This window comes from Macrobrachium rosenbergii, chromosome 55 (genome assembly GCF_040412425.1).
Source record: "Macrobrachium rosenbergii isolate ZJJX-2024 chromosome 55, ASM4041242v1, whole genome shotgun sequence".
Lineage (NCBI taxonomy): Eukaryota > Metazoa > Arthropoda > Malacostraca > Decapoda > Palaemonidae > Macrobrachium > Macrobrachium rosenbergii.
This window is the reverse complement of record NC_089795.1, coordinates 79,450,121-79,473,079: the sequence shown is the minus strand read 5'-3', so window position 1 is coordinate 79,473,079 and position 22,959 is coordinate 79,450,121. Positions and strand designations below refer to the sequence as shown.

General features: G+C 33.8%; 1 protein-coding gene across 5 annotated transcripts in view; it reads right to left on the bottom strand.

Annotated features, from left to right (window-relative positions):
- Wdr59 (WD repeat domain 59) overlaps window positions 1–22,959 on the bottom strand; it is a 99,355-nt gene that overhangs the window by 17,954 nt on the left and 58,442 nt on the right. For 2 of the 5 annotated variants that reach the window (XR_010852172.1, XM_067099051.1), the window contains exon 20: window positions 18,947–19,039. The exons of the other annotated variants lie outside the window; for them this stretch is intronic. Coding sequence is in view for 1 of the 2 variants with exons in the window: in XM_067099051.1 (XP_066955152.1) it covers window positions 18,947–19,039 (93 nt within the window). In the remaining variant the exon portion in view is untranslated. The remainder of the gene's footprint in view (window positions 1–18,946; window positions 19,040–22,959) is intronic. 5 annotated transcript variants of the gene reach the window in all.

Sequence of the window (22,959 nt, the reverse complement as noted above, 5' to 3'; positions counted from 1 at the left end):
CTTGTAACAGCCTACCAAAAGGAAAAGTCTGGACAAGTCACCACAAAGGTCTCTGACTCTCCTGAGTTAGCGATGAACAGCTATAACTAGATGTAGAAAATAAGGAACAGACGGTGAAGGGTACACTGCAGCAGTCCTGACAGTCCAGCACTTGGACCTTTGCCAAGAAGTTAGCTTCACTGGACAAATCCATGTAAGTTGAGCCACTGGATGAGGAATTTAACCCCTCATAAAGATACATACAGTACACCAGTAAAAATACCTCCTTCATTATAAGATCCACCAATACAAACTCCAACAAGAATCTGCATGGAGGTTTGATGAGGCTCATCAACACTAGTAATACAGCCAGTTAGGAGGTCCAATAAGCTGACGAGGCACCTCCTTGAAATACTGGATATGCGATCAAAGATCCACAGAAAAACTGCCTTCTGGTCCACAAAATTCAATGACTTAGTGTCAGTGGTACCCTGTAGGCCTAGATGGCTGACATGAACAACTTCTGATTGCTCTTTAAAAACATAACAGTGTAAGTGATTCATGTAATAGTGGCCTGGTACAGATTAGACATCAAGAATCTGCAAGACCTGAGACTTGCTGCTGCTCCCTCCTTCTGGCTAAAAGCATTATCACAATTTAAGCTTTTATAACAATATATATTTTTCATTCAAAACCATCAATCATATAAATTCCTCATTCATGGTCTGAATATCCCAAATATGTGTATTCTTATATCTTTTACAAAGAAAGAGATTAGCTAACAGTGACTGTTCAGACATGAATGATTATGACCCATTTATAAGAATTAATTGCCCTCATTGTTTTGTGCAGATTAGATGTAACACAGTGATGAGGGAATAAGAAAGAGCAATTAATATACAACTGCTCAATTTATGTGGGAAAAATATGTTTTGTTATATAGCTTAATTTTTTTCATGTAAAACTTTTCAACCATGTACAGCCTTAATCACAATTTAGACAGGAGGATGAGCAGTTGAGAGTCCAAATATCTCCCAAGGTCGTTCTTATGGGGCACCACAGGCAGTCTCTGGTTAACGGCGGGCTCGGCTATCGGCGATCCACTTTTACGGCACATGTCTAGTGACGAAAATCGGCAATTTTCGGCGCCAACATGCACCAATTTCCGCTTATTGGCACTGATACATACCTAAAAGAGGTGCTGCTCTCTGGTTATCAGCGCCAATAAGTGCTGAAAATCGCCAATTTTCAATTATCGACGATTTTCACTTGTCGTCATGCCATCGGAATGGAACCCCCATTACCAGGTACTGCCTTTATATGTATCTGAAAACCAAGTGAGTTAAGTAATAAGTTTGTACTTGATGTATATGAAAAAAAAAAAGGGTTGACATATCACACAATTCATAGTGTGGATGATGAATGAACAAGGGAAATGGTTCAAAGTAAAGGGAGTGCATTACATTTTTTGCTGCCAGCATAACTTGACCTCCTATTCTTAAGCCTACAGTACAACCCCATCCCTTTATGCATAATGTCACTGAGGTAAAACTGGCATTCTTAATGGCAAAAATCTTAATGTTCCTTGTGAAGGCTATGGAAGTTGAGAAGGGCCTGGTTTTGCACTAAGTCACCATTACTTGCCACCCTAATCTTCTGACACACAAATAAGACTGAAGGATATCTTGCTTCATCAGCTAGAAACTATTCTTAGACACTTCCTCCATTGATATGTCAGCAAGAGAAGTCTAGAATCTATGCCTCTCTAGTGCTCAGGCTTCTTGACATAGTGACACATGGCTCTCACAAGATGGAAGAGGTAGTTATCTATGTTACTGGATATCAGAGAGTTTTCTGACCCTGGATACAACTACTTTAGAGTCTAAAATTCCATTACCTGGCAGTGGATCACTCTGTAGACTTTAACTGCATACTTCAACAATTTATGGAATCACAGATAAATGGGAAAGTCTACCAAAAAAAAAAAAATGCTGAGTGAACTGACATCTTTCACCACACAAACTAAATAATCAGCCCAACTTTACCTGGCCAAGGTTGATAGTTGAGGACTGTCAGGAACAAGCAAATTTAAAGGCAACAACTTACAAAGAGCATCAACCTCTGAGCCTTGCTAAATAATCTCCAGGCATGAAGGTGCAGGGTGGCCAGGTCATCATGGAACCTATGGATATGTAGCTATTTCAGGAGTCTTTATGAAGTTGGCAGGACCCTGGGATAGTCAAACTAAAAGCTAACCTAATTCCAGATTTTTCAGAATCATTCTAGCATGGTTGGATACTAATCCTAATTAATACTTGCCTCATCAGGCATGACAGCTTCCTAACTGTGAAGCAAGGCATCCAGTTTCCAGGCTGCTGCAAAAAGACACTCTAAAGACACACCCCATATCCTCCAAAGAGCTTTGCACATCTGGATCCAGTGACTGTGATGAAGGAACAACCTGCTTCCCCTTGTTAGGGGTCTTGTGATGTTTCACCACCCACAGGCTAACTTAGAGACAGTCCCAGATAAGATAATGAAGAACAGAATTGAAAGAGATGAATAAAAATTAATGAAAATTAATTAGTATTATCCAAGCTGGGGAGAACCTTTTACTGATATCTACAGTCATGAGACATGCAAAACCATGAGCATAACTATAACTACCTATAACTACCTGTTGAGGAGTTATAGGTACTCATGTTGAACAGTTTTTCTTAGCTAGTCTGCTTTTTCTGTCTGGAAGATATCATTATACTTGTTCCTGATAACATTCCAATGAAAAATGACAGCTCTATACGACTGACAGGTTTGTTATGAAATAAAAAATCAAATGAACAAATGACTAATGCATCAAATGAACAAACAAATGATTTATGCATCTAAGTCAAATTTCCGGTGCTACAGTATATTCTGAGTAAAGTACAAAACTTCAAGAAATAATATTTTTCTTACTGAAAATGGAAATTACCATACTTCTACATACCAACCCCGTAGGAAAGTACTGTACCACTTCCAGTGTTCATTACACAGCAGGTTACAGATGGTACTTTGGGTTCTTTGCAGCATCCCCTTAACCCAAGCTGCACTACTGTCTCACTTGTAATTTTCATTTGTTCTCCTCACTTACCTGCTTAACTTCTTTAACTTTCTCTAATTTTTCAATTCTCATCTAAAAAAAACCCTTTGGCTGAGCCACTTAAAGAGTCTTTGTGGTTTCATTCAACTGGTTTATAATAATAATAATAATAATAATAATAATAATAATAATAATAATAATAATAATAATAATAATAATAATAATAATAATAATAATAATAATAATAATAGCTACATGCAGAGAAGCTGACAAACACAGAACCAAAAGTTTCAACATGAAGAAAACCTAAAATTCCTAACCTTGAAAATAAAAGAAGAAAAAATGCTAACATGTATTTAGAATACATGTGATTTTAAATTAAGTGTACAAAAAATGTCATTACCATATACTTTCTATTTTAATTCCTAAACCCTAATTAAGACTGCCATTTTCAGTAATGAGCATAATTGCAGGGATAAAAAAGGAAAAAACAAAAGCAACACAGTACAGTACAGTACATGTTGCATCATCATAAATACTGTAATGAATATTATACTTGAATTATAGTGCTATAATAATAATAATAATAATAATAATAATAATAATACAAGGTGGGGTAATTACCAGATATGTTTAAAGTAATGTACTTGAGATATGAGTTATTTGAGTCATATTTTCCTTTAGAAAACATTTACAGGAAACTGACCAAGAACACTATATACAGTAAATGCAAATACAACATCATCACTTACCCTCTCATCTAAATGCTATGACTCTCCAAAATAAGATTAGAATATTGCCTTTTAAAATACCTGCTAAATTACCACACACACTGAAGATACTTGTTTTCCATACCACATAATAACTTCACCTAAACTTAGTACAGTACCATACAACTATAACTTTCCTACCAATAACGTACTCTACCATAAAATTTTCAATTATGGTATCTATCAATAGGGCACAACATATTATCTTTAACAAATAATACAAATTGCAAATAACTGCCCATAGATTCATGAGTATGTCTGTATTTTATGAATGTATGTATCTATGTAAGTGTAAATATATATCTATATAACATAATTAAAACAAATGAGTTAAAATATTAAGTACCGTATAGGATACAGGGAGCAGATGGATGAACAATGGGCAAAGGTTAAAAGCACTTGAGTAAGAGTTTGTGAGGAGTAAGCAGAATTCAAGGAGATCAAAGTACTAGCAACAACTCAAAGCTTTGGACAGTGTAAGGAGGGGGATAAGGTGTGCATTGTGGGATAAATGAATGAAAGGTGTGGGAGACTGAACAGCAGTCGCAGGACAGAAGAGAAGTTAGTCTTCATATATATGAATGATGAATATGGTCTTCAAGGACAAATTGTGAGCGTGAGGGTAGGAGTCAGAGAAATGATAAAGGTGAATGTAAATTTAATGTTATTTAACATATACTGTACTGAATATTGAATTATTTCTTATAAATTGTCTTTTTTTTTATACTGTATTTGGGCTATTTGGGCATTTAATTCCAGGGAAACCTGTTTGCGAAGTTTGTGGCCATTAGGCTAGTTTCCTAAGAAAAATGCCTGTCATACATAATAATAAATAATGATAACCACTGGATTGCTTCTAAGTAACACTCCTACAAAGCAATACTGCTGACCTTTGTTAATAACTATGAGATGGAGAAAATGAGTATATGCATTTTAATAAACACATACACAAACTTCACAAGTTATAAATATTATAGATTTAAACATCCTAAACTGGTTCTTGCTTAGGCTCAAACAGTACTTTTTTTCTGTTTTGAACATGTTAGTTCCAATGAATAATTCTGGAATGATACAATCAATTTCATAAAAATATTTCCTAATAACCGAATGCCTGAAATATTTATGAACATCCTAAGAAAACAATATCATGTTTAACAAAAGAAGAATGACTGAATGAATTCAACTGTGTAATCTTTTTAAACTGAGTTGTATAAGATACTTATTTAAAGGGCAAAAATATAAAAACACAATATTATGTTCTAGAGATAAAACTTAACCTTCCCTAAAATATTTATATTTTGAAAATCATCCATGTAAGATTTCATTTCACATTCAACACTGATTGGAAAAAAGTTTTGTACAGTACTAACATTATAATATTTAGTGAGTAGAAATCAAGTCTCCAAACATAAAAACCAGTCAAATGCATTTCCATATAAAAAAATTTGTTAATGCACATCAGTACACACACAGTTATTTGAAGCTATTGACAAAAATAGGAAACTCTTTTTGGGGTAACGTCTCCTCAAACACTGTAGCCATAAAAAAGTTAAGAATGCCTTAATTACATATATCTTAATACAATTCAAATTCTTATTAGAATGAAAAAAAACATGCGATGAGGCACAGCAGTAAGAAAAATAAAACGCTACAAATTTCAGGCCAGTTATAATCAATATTCTCAGGCAACTCTAGTAAATAATAATAAAAACAAAGGTTATCACACATTCAACAAGGTTATCTGGAACATTCAGCTCCATTCTTTAAGCAAGCTTTTCTGGAGGATACAGGATCCCTAAGATACCACACATACATAAATACAGTACACAAAAACCTCTAAAGGTAATAATCCCAAAACTTTGTTGTTTCTCATTGCTATTCATTTCACTGGCTAAAAATGTCCCCGTGGATGAAATAAAATACTTTTATGATACTTCTGTACTTAAATACAATATTAGATTCTAAAAAATCAAGCTAACAAATGAAATTTGACGCTCATAACACTCAGAAAAAATAAAAGATCTAGTGACAACAGGTGTAAGATAATAAATTCAACTTTCCATTCCCGACATTAAATAAAAAACTGAAAAGTAAAAACCCAAATCAAGTCGTTACAGTTTACCTGCTTTGTACTGAGCCACTCTGGTCACCATCAGTTAACTTAAAAAAATATGCAGAACACTACAGCATATATACGGCATATATAAAGGAAAGCTGCTACTTACATCCCCAATACAAAATTCCTAAGACAAACAAAATGAGTAAACTATAAGGATTTAAAGACCACATACTCAAAATACACAATTATCTTATGAAATCACTATTAACATTTATGAAATGGCAATAGTTTTTAACTATTCATAGGTTTCTACATTTCTATTCACTCCTTTTGGTTTGTCTCATGTATTTCCTGCTTACTGCTTTTATCGTTCCTTCTCCAAATTCATTTATACTTTTTATTTTAACACTTTACGTGTCTCTTACGATTGAAGTAAAACACGACCTTTTCTCCATTTCAAATACTGAATTTTGGCATCAAACTTCTTTATATATCAATTCTATCCTCATTTTGACCTGCACCAATCTATCAACGTTCCCAAGCATCAAATTTTTAGTCAGTAATTAATTATGGAGATTCTTTAACATGGGATAATTGATTTTACAAGTGAATCTTAACTTCAAGTTGAAAATTTACTAAGTACATGCCAACAAAATGAAATTTATGGTGCCAGTAAGAAATCTACAAATTGAAATTGACCTAAGTCGATGGCACTACAGATGTCATTACTTCGCATCTATAAATCACAAGTCTTTTACAAACCTACTCAGTGAAATGGAATAAAAGAAGTTTGTTTAATAATTTTGCTTCTTGGCAACAGATCTAAGGCAGTAACTCCTCAGTGTACATTCTCTGAAGAGACAAGGAATTGCAGGCTGGGTATGTAGAAAGTAGGATTTCAATACTTAATGTAGCTACACTAAATGGAGAAAAAAAAAAGTTGTTTATCAGGAAGCAGGGGATGGAGGGTTTTATAATAAAAGCATATATTGTTTATTTTAATTAATACAACCACGTAAGTTACTCAACAGTAATGCCATAAAGCCAGGTGATTTTGAGTACCCAAAAGTGTGTTTAAATGCAAGATCAGACAGCATCCACTCCTAGTAGTATATCAGAATAACAAAACTGCTTACTCTTCTAAGACTAACAAGACATCCCAGCATGCAATTTACACTATCCCAGCAGTATGTCTGCTTAACGGTAAAAAGGGTAAAAAATTAACCAAGTTCTGTCCAATGTTGCTGGCTTCAGGTGGAGCTTAAACATGGTTGATGAATACTGGTAAGGAGATTCCCATGGCAGTAAAATACTCAAAAAGAAAACAAAATGTCACTGCTTTCATGAATAACTATGTGTACTCTCATTGGTGGATTACATGGTAAAAAATAAAGTTGTGGCCATGTAAAGAAAACCTAACAGTGTTTAATTACAAAACCTATTCATAAGTACATCAATACAGAATCATTCATTTCTTACAGGTTACAGTATTTCATACCTAACCAAAATAAATTATATGCTTTTGTAAAATTAATGTAATGTACACTCGGTTCCTGACTGAATTTGGTAATTACATACATAGACTGCACTTACATTTGTGGTAATGGAAATATTCAGTATGCTTGTAGTAAATAAGCAGGAGAAAGAAGCTGATGAAATGCTTATAGATGAACAAGCTGGTTTTAGAACAGGCAGGAGTTGCACAGATAAAACATTTGTGTTGAGACATATTGTACAACAGTGTACTGAGTTTGAAAATCTTCTTTTAATGGCCTTGCAGATTACACAAAGACATTTGAAAACATCCAAAACCCAATATTGCAGAATGCCTTGCATCACTGCAGTACATGTATTTCCAGTAAATGTGTAATGGTAACTAAAATACTCCATAGACAAAGTGGATGCAAAGTTTATGTTGGTGAAGTCTTGTCAAGCAAATTTGCAGTAAACAGAGGGGTGCTACAGGGTAATGTTTCATCATCTTTGTTGTTTGCCTTTCTCACATTTTATGATTGAAAAAAGTGACCGGAGAAGGGAGTAAGAATAGAAACTTGACAAACTTTGAAAATATGGATATGATGATATAATCAGCAAAATATGCTAAGATTTGTGAAACTTGCTTTATAGCACTATTTTTATACCTAAAGATGAGACTCAAACTAAATCTAAGAAAAAATACGGAGAAAAGATTAATCAGAAATACTTTTCTCACATGTTTAAGAACAATGATATCTAATACAGGTCCTCTAGATTTGGAAAATAATGAAAGACCAAAATTGGTAAATCAAACAATGGAAAGGCTGAATAACACTTGGAAATCAAATGAACTGAAACTGTACACAAAAGTATCATCATATATTAGTCTAATGCAACCTGTACTGTATTCCTGTACCAACATGAATCATCGTGTATGACAAAGATTTTGTTGATTTGAGTATAATCGTTAAGAATATTAGGAGTAACATGGTAAAATTGAATGAGAAATTACTGTATATCACAAGGAAATGGTAGAAATTCTGTAGGTGAGATAACGATAAAGGGGTAGTGGATATGTATGGGACTTGTCCTTCACACCTCCACAGGAAGAACATTATGTGATGGTGTCAGCTAAGCTCCAAGGGCAACAGGAGAGTTGGAAGAACCAGGCCTACCAGGATGAGAAATATGAGACAGAAAGCTGGAGATAAGTAAAGATTTGCTAGAGATAAGTAAAGATTTATGGAAGATAAAACTCAAGAGACACATGAGTCACTGAATTTCAAAGGCCCTTTGGAACATAGCATTGGAGATGATGATGATGCTGTAGACATGGCTGGTTTACCAACTTGAAAGGAAATGGCACTTCAGTTGTTGCTACACATTAGAAAAGCTTCTCCAAATGCCCTTTCAGTAGACTTTACTTCTGACAAAGGTTTGTTTTATACAGTATATGTTGATTCTTCTTTTCTGTTAAGCAATTACACTCTATTTCATCATTCACCATCTACTGTAAGTACAGTGAACCCCCCCGTATTCGCGTTGTCAACGTTCGCGGACTCACGCATTTCATGGTTTCTCTGTGAAACATATCTAGCCATCATTCGCGGAAAATTCACCCGATTCACGGTATTTTCACTGAGAAATATTCACTAATTACTGTATTTTCATATAATTTTCATGAATAAATGCACTTTTTGTGATAAAACTATTAAAATATTCAGTGTATAGGCATTTTTGCATGGTTTCTGTGTTTAAGCTATCAAAATGGGCAGTTCTAGTGTTTTAAGAGGGTTTTAAGCATTCGCGGATTTGACCCATTCGCAGGGGGGTGTGGGACGCATCCCCCACGAATACGGGGGGTTCACTGTATTTCCCTTTCATACTCGTCTATAATAACTTCACATGATGACCCCATTCTTCAATTAACATTATGATTCCAGTCTTCAATTTCACATCTCGAAAATACTTACTTCGGTACTTTTAACATTAGCTAACATTGTATCCATTGTCTTTTATGCTATCCTCATTTCTTTTTGGAATACCTGTTTGTTAACATATTAAAATTTTGATCCAGTCCATGTCACAATTTTGATCCATTCCTTTACAACTGAAGTTACTTTCTCTTTACAATTATATTTTAACCACAAACTGATGAAATGTACCCAAAGTTTCTCTTCTGTTCATCAGTACATCTATCAACTAGCACTTCATCTATTGTACACACACACAATTTTACACACCACTTCCTCTTTTCAAAGTTCCAAACCATTATAACCATTTTCCTTTGGAAACTACATACTTCCAACAGGCAAACTAAAGATTCTCTCCATTCCAATTCACTCTAAGCATTCCAAACATAATAACTGCATAACCTCTTTCTTGAGCACTCACCCTACCTTTTAGATCAAACCAGCATTTAAATCACCAATAAAACTGATTTCCTCCAACAACTGCAGACCTTTCACCCATGGTTTTCCTGACACAACAAGCACTACCTCCCCTCTTACCCTATATTTTGAAGCCTTTCCAGACAATATCACTTTGTCATTCCTAAACATGTAACGCAAGTACAATTTTACATGAGCATATGGGAAAGAGTGGATTTGAGAGCCTTTTTGTGATAGACAGGCATGCCTTACAAGATGCAAAGCATTTCTTTACCCTGAGGACACACTGCACTGGTGCAGAGTGTGAGCTGAAAATGGATGAAATGGAGAGATGCCTAGACCACTGGTAAATAAAAATATTTCATCAGAGCAAAGGCATGCCATTCAGATGTCGTGGGTTTGCGTCTCCCCCAGGGTGATGAAAAATCACTGGCTCTGTATTATGAACAGTTACTGCTGCAATGTGGGGTCTGCAGAGGGAGGTTGAAACCAACATTCTTTGGAAGTTTGAATTTCAAGTCAATGGCCCCTGTGTGCTTGTTCCATGTGAATAGGTTTCATCTAGTGAAATAATAATAATAATAATAAAAGTACATAAGGCCTGTGCTACTCTCTAGGCAGCAGAAACATGGACACTGACAAGGAAAATATATATTTTGAACAGGTAACCTTATAAAGTTAAGATTCATGGCAAGAGTATGGTGGAAGACTGTTTTACGAATGAGGAATTGGTGGAGAGATGTGATAACAAAATGTTGAAAAAAAGACCTGAGATCATTTGGATGTGTGATGAAAAGAGATAAGGAATAGTTAGTTAGGAAAGCATTAGATATCACAGTAGTGGGGTAAAGGCCTGTAAGAAAGCTCATGAAATCATAAAATAGGATTAGATGAAGATCTACACCTGATAGGAGTTCAGGGAGAAAGAGCACAAGGCAGAAGAGTTCAGTACATTCAATTCAAATCAACCCCATGAAGAGTTTACATAAAAATACTCATAGTGATAATGAATATGATGTGTCATAAAATTCAGTTTTCTTTCAAACTACCATATGTAGCTTCTCTTGCAAACCACACTCACACACATCACCAGAACAAATACTGTACAAGGAAACCTACCAAGGTCAAACAACCTAAAATTGAAACTAGAAAAAACTCAACAAAGCCAAAAATTGGATGAAAGAGCCAGAACAAACTTTTTAGTAAATCTATTCAGTAAAAATCCAGTAAAAATATTAGAAAGGTTGTATCCTCTTACATTACAATTTCTTTTGCAATTTCATCCATGCAGTATACCCCCTTTTTATTAAAAAAATCTGTGACCTTTCATATCTGCTGTATGAGTTTATAAGAACTTGTTTATTCGTCTTCAAAACTTATAAAGTAAATTTAATTTCCCAATTGTTACTAATGCCTTGACTGAAATGAGCCTTGATATAACCATTCACATTACTTAGGCCAAAAACCAAATACAATATACAGTAGTAATAATTACTGATAACGTGTGTGTGTGTGTGCGCGTGTGCAAGCTCCAAAAATAGAAAATTTATTGTAATAATTATGCATAAACAAAACTGAATAAGTAATTGAATCGATTAGCAATAACTTGAAAGTACTGAAGAATAATCAAGGCTTAATTACTCTGTTTTCCACTTATTCTTTATTGTTACCATATTCATACAGCTTTGTTAAACTGCTTAAAAGATAATCCTTTGAGATCTACTATTAGTTCTGTAGGCTTTCATAAACTTTCACAAAAAATATCTAACAAAATTATCACTGGGGTTAAAAACTATCTCGGGTACCAATCTAATCATTCATTAAACCTAACAAAAAAATTAAACAGCATCAAGATCATTCCCAACTCCTAATTGTGATGTAGATTCTATTACAAAAGTTCTTATTGAATCATTGTCAGATAACATAAAAGATGAATTACATAACTGGAATTAATTACCACTAACAGTCAAATTCTGGAATTAATTGTAATGTGTACTTCCGATTTTAAGTTCAACTGAATGGCAAATTGTACAAACAAACACTTGGTATGGCAATGGGCAAACATCTATCACCAGTTTTTTTAATTTTATAAATGGAGCTTTTTTAATAAATCCTTAGTAAGTTTAAGTATGTTCATTTGTTACAAAGGTGTCTACTGAATCAATATTGTATCAGGTAAGCTACAAAATTAACTAACTGGATTTGAATTATCACTAAAAGTTAAGTCAAATTTTGGAAAGTGTAGAAGTTGTGATTGTAAGTTCAATTTAATAGTAAATTCTATAAACAAATTTTAGCATGGCAATGTGTAACCCTTTATCATTTATCTCATATCTATATATGGAGTTTTTTATGAATATTATATTCTTGGGATTATTCAAATGCCTGGACCAATTTTTGGTACGTAGATGACATTTTGGCTATTATTCTTAACAAAGATGATGTATATAATCTTTGGAAACTGAATGGGCATGTCCCATCTATCAAATTCTTACTACACAAAGAAGATGGTTGCTTGTCCATTTTAGACACTGTTATTAGACGTGAACCTTTCAGGTAATAATAATTATATACTGTACAGAAAATCAACTTATAATTTAAGTATGTTACTTCTCGAGAAGAAAATCTTTAAATATTTGTACTTCTTTGATTCTCCTGCAGGAATCACATTATGTTAATCTTGAATTCTTGGGTAATGATCTACGGACCATTTAAAAAAATGTAGGAAACTCTGTTTTCCAGCTCATATTTTGGATAACTGCTACTGTAAAGCAGTGAAGACATTTTACAATTAAAAAGACTAGAAGAAAGAATCACTATGAACATCGTTTGCCTTATTTCACCGGCTTTCTTGAGCCCAAACCAATGGTGAAAAAGTTTAATGAAAATGTCATCTTTTCCTATAAAACAAACTCATAAGAAACTTTCATCAACAAATTAACAACATTGTTTATAAAATCCCATATATGGACTTTGCTTTAATTTACCTAGGCCTGAGAGTAAGAAATTTTATGTCAGAATAAATCACCATAAATATTCAGTTCATAATAGCCAAAAGGATGAGTCTCTCTTTGTACACGAATGAAAAATCACATAGAACTGACTGGTCCCTTAGCAGTACAATTACAAGATGTGATAATGCCTCTAAAAACCTCTTGGAATCTGCTTTAATAAAGCAATAAAAATATTAATCCAGGTCTACATAATATTGACTCAATTCTTCACAAATTGGTTGAAAAAGATTTATAATAAAATTAAAAGACTATGTTTACAGTAATCTGTCTCAATGCCCTCAGCTTAACCTTGGTTAAAGACCACATGCATCACACAGTTTTATACTCCTCTGATCTTAGTTCTATTTTTTTGTACAACCGAGCTTTTCTTTATTTATTTTTCTGTTATATGTACAGTTAAAGCCAACATTACCTTTTAACTTAACAATTTCTTTGCACGTTTTAGATATGCTGGTCACTGGAAAGTTTAAGACCCAATGTGAAGAACAAATGAAGAAACCCCAACTTCCAGTGGAGAGATTCAAACTAAAGCACTATGGTTTGGGGTAAAGTTGGGGTACTGTGACTTGTGCATGATAGACTGGGGTGGAATTACTGTACATGAAACCACTCGTGCACGAGTTTTAAATTTACCTCACCCCAACACCTCATGCCCACAGTCAAATCTCTCATCTGGATATTCGGTTTTTCTTTAAATTCATTATTCACCTCAGATTCAAGGCTGCATAGTGATAAGCTTAATAAAAAAAGTGTAAAAAATCAATAAGTTACAAGGCATTGTGGATATTAGAAATACATACACTGTATATCTTGTAAACTGACCAGTGTGACATATATATTTAAATTAGTTTTATACCATCTAATATGTAAAAATATAAAGTGTGTGGCTATTTAAAATGAATTTCATTAGTTTGATATGTCTATGTAAATTATTGGTTTAATATTGTTAGTATTAATTCTTATAGTTAGATTTTCCTTTACCAAATAAATATTGGGTTTGTCTTTAAGTAATTATATGCAAGCTTATGGTATGACAATGTGATTAACTTTGTCAAAATTTCTCTAAGAATTACAATAATTTAGTGAAAAATTAAGATGTTGATATTATAGTATATAATTCATATAATTTACCATTTTGTAAATAGAGATTCAATGCTAAAATATGGCTTCAGCACTTAAACCATACTTCTGATTATTACTGGACCATTTTACTTTGTGTTACTTTCCACTTCTATGATTAACAGTGTTCCTACTATTTTTAGTTTAAATCTCTTATGAATATTGTAATCAACAAAACCTTTCCAATCTTGTATACTACTGATGATGCATTAGGAGAGGAACAAGGGTATATATTTATATACATACATACAGAACATACAGTCACCCTCAACATTTCTGCGTTAGATCTTCTCTCTTTACAAGGTAAAATGAGCTCCTTCTACTCTCTGTCTTGTGGGCTGTCTTTCTGGATTCCTATGGATCCCTGAACTTTCAGGGTTTTCCTAATGGTCTTCATTCTGCAATTTCCAAGTCTACTACACTGTTAAACTGCTCCTCTTCCCTTATCATAAGTCCAAAGCACATAAATAGAATACCTGACATTTCAATCTGTTTTCCAGTCTCTGGACAGTGCACCTTTACGTAACTTCCTCTTTTATAATATCAAGTTTCTAAATGCACTATAGCCATTTCCAAATATTATTAAACAAATTCCCTATGCAGTACCTATTTCTGTAGTGAAAAAAAAAAAAAAAAAAAAATAAATATATATATATATATATATATATATATATATATATATATATATATATATATATATTTATATATATATATATATATATATATATATATATTTTACACACAAACATAAGCTGTTTCCCCTAATAGGGAGGCCTCAAGAGAAAAGCACAAGAATGATAACTGCTATATTTATCATTTGTCTTTTTAACTGCTGAATCTAGGCTGAACCCTCTGCACAGAAAACTTACACACAAAGAAGACATGTAAGAAACGTGATGAATTCCCCTATCACTTCCCAGACACCAAAGCCCACTTATATCACCTGGATGGTAGTAACATGCTTGCTTATCTTATCATAGAAAATAAGCAACATTCAGCCTGATCAGTACTGGAATGGTAACCACCACAAAATGTCACTCAGACAACACATAAGCCCAGTTAGCATTTAACCTTAGTAAAGCAAGTGCTATGATTGATGTAAGTTTAAGCTTGAGAGGAGGGGGTGAAAATATGACTGGAAATGTAATTAAGACAAATGAGTTAGATGGAGGCAAATCAAGAGGAACATTCAAGAAGAAAATTGCTGACATATAGACATATTCAATATAAGAGGCAGATGGGGTGGATGAGATTTATGTAAAACACCTTGATGAGGTTACCAAGGCAAAAGGTAGTCTTTGTAAGTAAAGGAAGATGGGAAGAGAGAATGAAAGTATCAAGATAAAGATATAAAATATTTAGTGAAGGAAATTTAAAGAGACATTACTGGAAGTGCAACAAGTGAGATCACATACAGGTATATAGGAGAATGGATAGGGTAGTCAAGAAGAAAGTATAAAAGATAAAGTAGGCTGGTAATAAAACTGAGAGGGAAGAAGGTATGAACTTCCAGACTATGTTGATGCTCTACTGCAAAGTAAATACAGAATAAAAGATGAAAATTAAGTTAATGCATTCCTGGGTTGATTGAGAGAGTATTTTAAAGATATGCTGAATGTGGAGTTAGGGAAAATTAGAGAATTCTTGCAGAGGTGTTTGTTGAGGATACAAGGAGGCCTTGAGGTAGAAGAAGTAAGAGACACTAAGAATTAATAGGTTTTCAAGTGAAGTGCTTTGGTGAGTAACTGTGTGTGTGTGTGTGTGTGTGTGTGTATTACAGGGCAAGAAATTACTTAGTAAACCAGGGAAGGTGGATGGTGGGATTTCAAAAGAACATGAAAGAGATGACAGAAGGACTAAGAAGGATAAAAGTTTGGGTTTAGACATGGAAATGTTTGTTATGAAAGTTATGAAAAAATTTTAATTAAGTGGGAATAAGCTGTATACATAAAGACACATAAAAGCTTAAGACAGACAAAACAGAGGCCCTGTGAAAGGTGTTCAGGATATAAGGTTACATGATGAAATGCTGAAAGTAATTAAAAGCTACTGTGATGGGGGAGAAGCCTGTCAAATTATGTAGATGAGTTTGAAGTAATAAAGGTCTGAGAAAAAGCTGTTGTCTCCATGACAGTTTAATATTTTTTATGGATGAAGTGATGCAACTCATTGAATGGAAATTAGACAAGAGTTTGTGGAAAAAGAAAATGAGTTGTGAATGGAGTACGAAACAGTTGATGTTTACAGATGATACATTACTGGGAGTTAGAAAATGTTTGCAAGAGGTGAAAATTAGAGTATATGTAATTAAGAATACGATTACTGTACATAGGAATATGTATGTGCGCCAAAAAAATACTGACTTTTAATACAGAATATGGATAACTGGAAATGAGTGATTCACAGAGGTACTGTATATGGGAGTAAATACTGTATACCAGATGATGGTAGGATACAAGAAAACGTGAATCTCAGAATACATAAAGTAAAGTCTGCAGTAGGGTGTGGGAAAAATACTGTGAAGAAGAGATGAAGTGTATGGGAACCTAAGGTTTGAGTCTTTGATGGGATTTTTGCCCAAATTATCTTATACAGAAGCAAAGTCTGTACGTTGCATCCTAATACTGTACCGTACTGTAAAAAAAAGAGAAGAAAAAAGTTGAAGCTGCTGAGATGAACTGTTTGTGCAGCACATGTCATCTTGAGAAACACTGGAAGGGTAAGAAACATGAAAAACAAAGAAGCAAAATGGTTCCCATAGGAGACAAATGGATCATTGTGTTCTGAGATGGTTTAGTCTTGTGGAATGACTGGAGGGTAAAAGATGGATGAAAAGTGTATAAGTAGGAAATCATGAGACAGGGAAGAGAAGAAGAAGAACTAGACAGGGTTGGATGAATGGTAGCGAATGACATGAGAGATGTACTAGAAAAGAAGGGCCTCATGTCTGGGAAGCCCTAAGGTACATTCAAGACAAAGTAAAAGTGTTTGTAAATTATATAAGAGTAAATGGAAGGTATATCTGAACATTACCTGCCTGATACAGAAGTGAAACAGGGAGTTTTAAATAAAGATGAAACATTAAAAATGGCACTAAAATTATAGTTAGGAAAAGTGAGCTTGATTAGACAGAAATGAGAATAAGATATGAGGACAAAATTAATGAAATATGGAATAGTTACAGACACTACAGTGGAAGGAGTCCCAAAGTCAGCAAGAGTGTTTGTAGGTATATAGGGGAAGAGCGACAGAATGCCAAGACAAACACTTTACAGATAAAATGTGTGTTCTTTATGGAAGCAAATACAATAAGTTATGGGTAATGGAACTAAAAATAAGTTACAAGTAGAGAGAAGCTCTCTGAAAAGAATGCAGTCCAGTGAGTCAACAAAAGGATTACCTTATGAGATACTGAATGCCATGTGCAGAAAGAAAGGTATATCTCATTGGTACAACAGTGGAGGGGTTACTGTAAATCTGGATGCTTGTGCAAGTGACCAGATGTTAAGAGAACAATTAGGGGAAAGACTGGAATAAAACCAAGAACTGAGGGATTACACTTGAAATTCAGAGGTATAATAGTAAAAAAAAAAAAAAAGTACCTTACCAGCATTAATTGGGATAGTAAAAGAAAAGCTGCAGAAACTACTGAGAGAATCTGAGTGTTGGCAAGGCAAGAGAGTTGAAAGTGACTATGACCAAGAGTAAGATTATTTTGGTAAATGGAAACCAGGGATGTGAATATGAATAGGGATGGTGAAGGATGGTAGGGGATGATTTGCATTATTTGGGAGTTAGTGTACGAGATAATGGCAGTAAGAGAGAAGGGGTGAATCTTGAGATCTGAGTGTATGCAACTTATCTGGATGAGAAGAGTGTCTTTGGAAGCTATACTGGAATGTAATTAGGGATTGCTGGGACAATTCTCCATTATATATGGGAAGTGGGGATGTTGAAACCAAATTTAATGAGGCTGAAACTGATAACATAAATTTTTTCTGGTATATATGAAGAGTAGAGATAATTTTTAGCAAGAAATGTGGAATAATGAAGAAGTAAAAAAAGTTAGAGTATGCAAAAAAGATAAAGAATATCATGAGATGGTGTGGTATTGTAGAGTGAATGGAGAACAGGTGGCAAGAAGATAGTACAGAATATCTCAGAAATGTTGGAAGGGAGGAAAAGAATACCTAAAAACTCCTGGATAGAGAGAGTTGAAGAGGTTTTTGAGTGGAAGAGCATTAATATCTGGGAAGTGAGGTGCATGCAAGACAAGGAATTGAATTGTGAGAAGAAGGTTACTGAAGCGCTGGTGAAGTGGCTGTTGAGAAATTTTTCACCTCGTAGGGGTTTCATCACTGAGCTGGCATTAAGGATAAATATGGCAGCAATTTTTTTTCACTAGAGCCCTCCCCCCCTATTTAACGAAAAATGGCTGATTTTTTAAAAATCTATATTCTTGCTCTGGAAGGACAGTGCTAATAATAGCTTTGGTTATTGCATGAGGCATAACAATATACTTTAAGTAACTCAAACAAACTATCAAACTAGTATTGTAAGTAGGGTAGGGCTCTTTGTTAAATCCTAAAGGAGCAATGGCTAAAGGGTATGACAACAATAGTCTTCAGAAGTTCAGAGCAAATCTTTACTAATTTGCTGTAAACTATACAGGACCTTTGTTTTCACAGACAAATGCAAATTCTATAAATCCCAAAAATGTTGTTTACATTTGTAAACATCAGGACAAACATGTATCTATATTATGAAGGGTTAACGAGCATATATTTGTCATATTCTCATTCACTCAGTGTTAACCTCCATATAGATTAATTTTGAGGCCATACTTGAATTTAATTATTACTGAAAACCTCAGCATTTTAAGGAAGAAACTACCTGTTTTGCTGAGTGAATAAAAATGACAACATAGAACTAGAAGATACTCCCAAAAATTAAATTGCAGTTGAGGTATCAATACATCCCATAATAGCATAGCTGTTATCCAAGCAAAGGCACTGTAATGGAGTCTACAAATGAGCTCCAGTAAAAGGCTGTAACATTACCTTACCACCCCGAAGCAGACTAAGACGGTCCAGCTTAGCCCACACAAACGATTGTCTTTGGGATCGCTTCAGAGACCCATACTCAGGTATTCGCTGTCATGATGACCCATTATGTCAAAGAAAATACAGCAAAATTTTTAATAATTCAGAAATATAGCTTCTGAAACTCGTCCTAGTAACTTACATGAGGTGAACTTAATTATGCTGTATGTATATGCATATAAATTCAAATATACATACAATGTATGAATACCCTCAACAGAAGAAAACAAATGCTTGAATACCACCAGCATTGCCTTCAACAATCCAGCTCCATTTCAACACTTGCCTGTGCAGAGGTATAATGTACACAATAGTGTATACAAACTGAAATTATTGTCTTCTCAGCACTGTTCACAATTTCATTTCCTTTCATATATGGGGAATTTCCTTGGAATACATGAAAGAAAATGTCAAGATATAGTTCCACAGGCTAAGCAATCTGAGTTACTCTTGCAACAAATAGCAGCTCAGTGTAAATTGCCAAAATGCAGCACTGATTTTACAATGTTATTTAAACCAAGTGATATGCACATCTCGAAACAACCATCTCCACTTTTCAGCTGCATAAGCACATACAATTATTTAAATTCTAAAAACTATAGACAATACTGTATTAGTAAAGAATGAAAAAAGCAAAAATTCTGTCAGTTTTTAATTGATAAAAAGGAAGTTAAAGAGCAAATATTGCTGTTCAACATCACAGATTACTAACACATCTACGAGTGTAATGTTCCTTCATTTAACCACAGAGTGATTCAGCAAAGACTTAAAGCCTGGTTACACTGAATATGCATAAACTTGCTATTCAAGTTTCACTAGCTAGAAATAAACTGGTTGTTTTCAGAGCTCTTGTAGTTGAGAGCTTATATCTAGAGTGTTTGTTGCCACAAAAAATGAGAGAAACAGTATTAGTAATTCAAGATTTGGTAAGTTCCAGATATTTAAATTTCAATACACACCATCTCACCTTATTCTGGGTCATATTCCTATTGCTACGTTTGTCTACAACAGTGATAAACATCATGATTATAGGCTCTTATGTGTTGAAAAAATCTGAACTAGTGGTTGGGGTGTATAATTCCAGCCATATTTCTAAAGAAATATAAATAGGCCCCACAGATAAATGCATCTAGTAAATAGGTCCCACAGATGCATTTAACGCCAATTGTTAGTGGTTAATAACCACAAATATCCTTCACAGTCAATTTCCCCATCACAAATCATCTTACTAGTACCAGCAGTGGTAAACTGCACTTCTAGGATAGTCAACTGTGAAGAAATCTGGGCTTTGGCAAAATGAAACAATTTAACCAGATCAAGGTATGAACTATCTTTTGCTCACTAATATTACTATCATTGCTAAGTACAAATGCAGCAAGTTTCATATCTGTCAACATTCTACACAATATATAATGTATGTTATTTACTGATCTCATATGCACTATTCATCCTAAGTGCAACTATCAACTATTTGACACAAAATCATCAGCTATTTGACATACTACACTACATGGATGCTTCAGTGCAATTTACTGTTCACTAAATATATGAAATACATAAAAATGTCAATACAGTAATAATCCCTTTAAAATATATATATATGTTTAGCTAAAATTAACTTCTACAAGGAGGTCTGATTGCCAATACTAACATGGATGTTTTGAAATGTATCAGTTGATCCTAATAATATTAAAATGAATGTTACATCCACTGAATAGAGCTTACTATGCTGACAACTTTCACAAAATGCAAAAATTCCTAAAAACTGCATAGCTGCTTAAAGAGAACCTTAGGCTTCAGCAGCAGCCAGGTTTGTGCATGTATGCGTGTTTGTGTGTTGACTGTTGTGCTATGATGATGAGATTCACACTATACCTATTTGATGTAGAAATATATCTGCAATTTTCATTATTATATGTGGTTTTCATATTTTTGGTAATTTTGAAGGGTATCTCCTCTCTTCATCAGTGTAAAATATAAAAACAATATATATACATGCAAACATAGATACACACACATTATATATATATATATATATATATATATATATATATATAGTATATACATAATCACATATTACTACAATTTTTTTGGTATAATAATATATATAAATTTAACTGCCTAATAGTCTTTTGGACTCTTAATTCTCAATTTACAAATAACTCCAAAATAAATAACAATGATGTAGCATTTTGAACAGTAGGAAATACTATTTTAAGAAAACTGCAATTAAAGTTTTTATTCCATACCAATCTTAAAGCTAGGAGCTTCTAGCATTTAGTCTCCTCTTTTTAATAATTTTACAAAAGAAATGCTATCACTTTTACCATAAACATATTATAATTATTAGAATCACTGTGAGAAGTTTATTGGTAGATCATAGGAATAGTCCTACTTAAGTGTTGCAGATTTACTAAGCAAATCTGAGCCCTTTCTTTGCTAATGCATATTATCTATGTTCACTGCTTTCCTTATATTTTTAATAAGCATTTCTTTGGTCTGGAAGAGTGTAATATCTTCAGTATAAATCATACAAGCATATTGTAATTATGGTCTTCTTTGAAGTTAATAATAATAATAATAATAATAGTAATAATAATAGTAATAATAGACTATCAGTTAAGTTCTCTGCTGTTTCAGTATATGTGGGTCTTTGGTCCTTTTAGAAACTGACACCTATAAAAATCATAACCAACTTGACTAACTGCAAATTTTTACAGAAATGCTTGGTGAGGCTTCACTGGCTGACACCAGCAACCATGAGGGAAGATGATAAATACAAGCACAGCACCCTGCTGCAGCTAAAGCCAAGTAAGAACAAGGTAAAAAGTACTACGAACAACTTCACTAAGACAAAACTTATGACACCAACATGAACAATGCTTCATAATACGGACAAAAAAATTTTGTAGTGCAAAAATTAAATGACAATGCTCTGATCTTATGAATATCAACTCTGATGCGTACATAATTTTACTACAAGATATGCCTGTGTTACAGTAATGATTTCCTAGACTATAATGATTTGGTATTCTTGAAGACGTGAGAATAATAAGTTCCTGCTATGTAGAGATCTAGCTGGGCAAAAGGGCCCTCTTTTCTTTATTTGTCCTAAAAAAAAAAAGAAGGCCCTCTTTTCTTTATCTGTCCTAAAAAATAACAGAAAGAACATGTACTCCAAAAGTGAAAATAAAGGGAGAGCACGACTGTCTACTACTTTCTAGCATCATTTTCTTTGGAAGACAATCCATGAAGCTTACAAACTCTTTTGGGTTAAGCAAAGGTTCAGAGAAAGACAGCAGATCAATGAAGACACCTAATGTAATTTGTTGGAATACCAAGATAAGGGCACATTGTATGTCTCACTGACGAATGAGGTACTTTCCTCCTAAAGTCTTAAAAGATAGCAATAAGCTCTTCTTAGTTTATAAAATTCAGCAAATAATCAACGAAATTAAGACAGTGACATATGATATCATTTGACAGTTGATGTGCAGTATCTCCCCTCAAGGGAAAAAAACCATGGTAATAAGAATACAGTACTGGAAAGCAAACTGCTTTTCTAACTACACTACCAACAGTGCAAAATGACATACTGCATCTGTCAAAACCCCTGGCTGAGTTTGCAGGGTCTTGTATTCCTGCATTCAGATGTCCATTGAAACCCTGTGTCAGAGCTTCCATTGGATAATCACCATGCATAAAATCCACGCCAGGATATTCTGGTGAAAACTAATGATTATTACTCACTCAAAACAAGCAAATATTCATATAAGATAAGCATATAAGCTGATTAACTTGCAGCAAGTTTCCACAGAAGAAACCATAATAATAAATAAGGAAGTCTCATAAATTATAGAGACTGGGGAGTTTTCTTTGAAGATCTACTAAAAAGGGACAAAGAACAGTATGGTTAAAGCTTTTCTGGTCATTACAACCCATTAACACGATGTCTTATTCCTTGTAGAGTT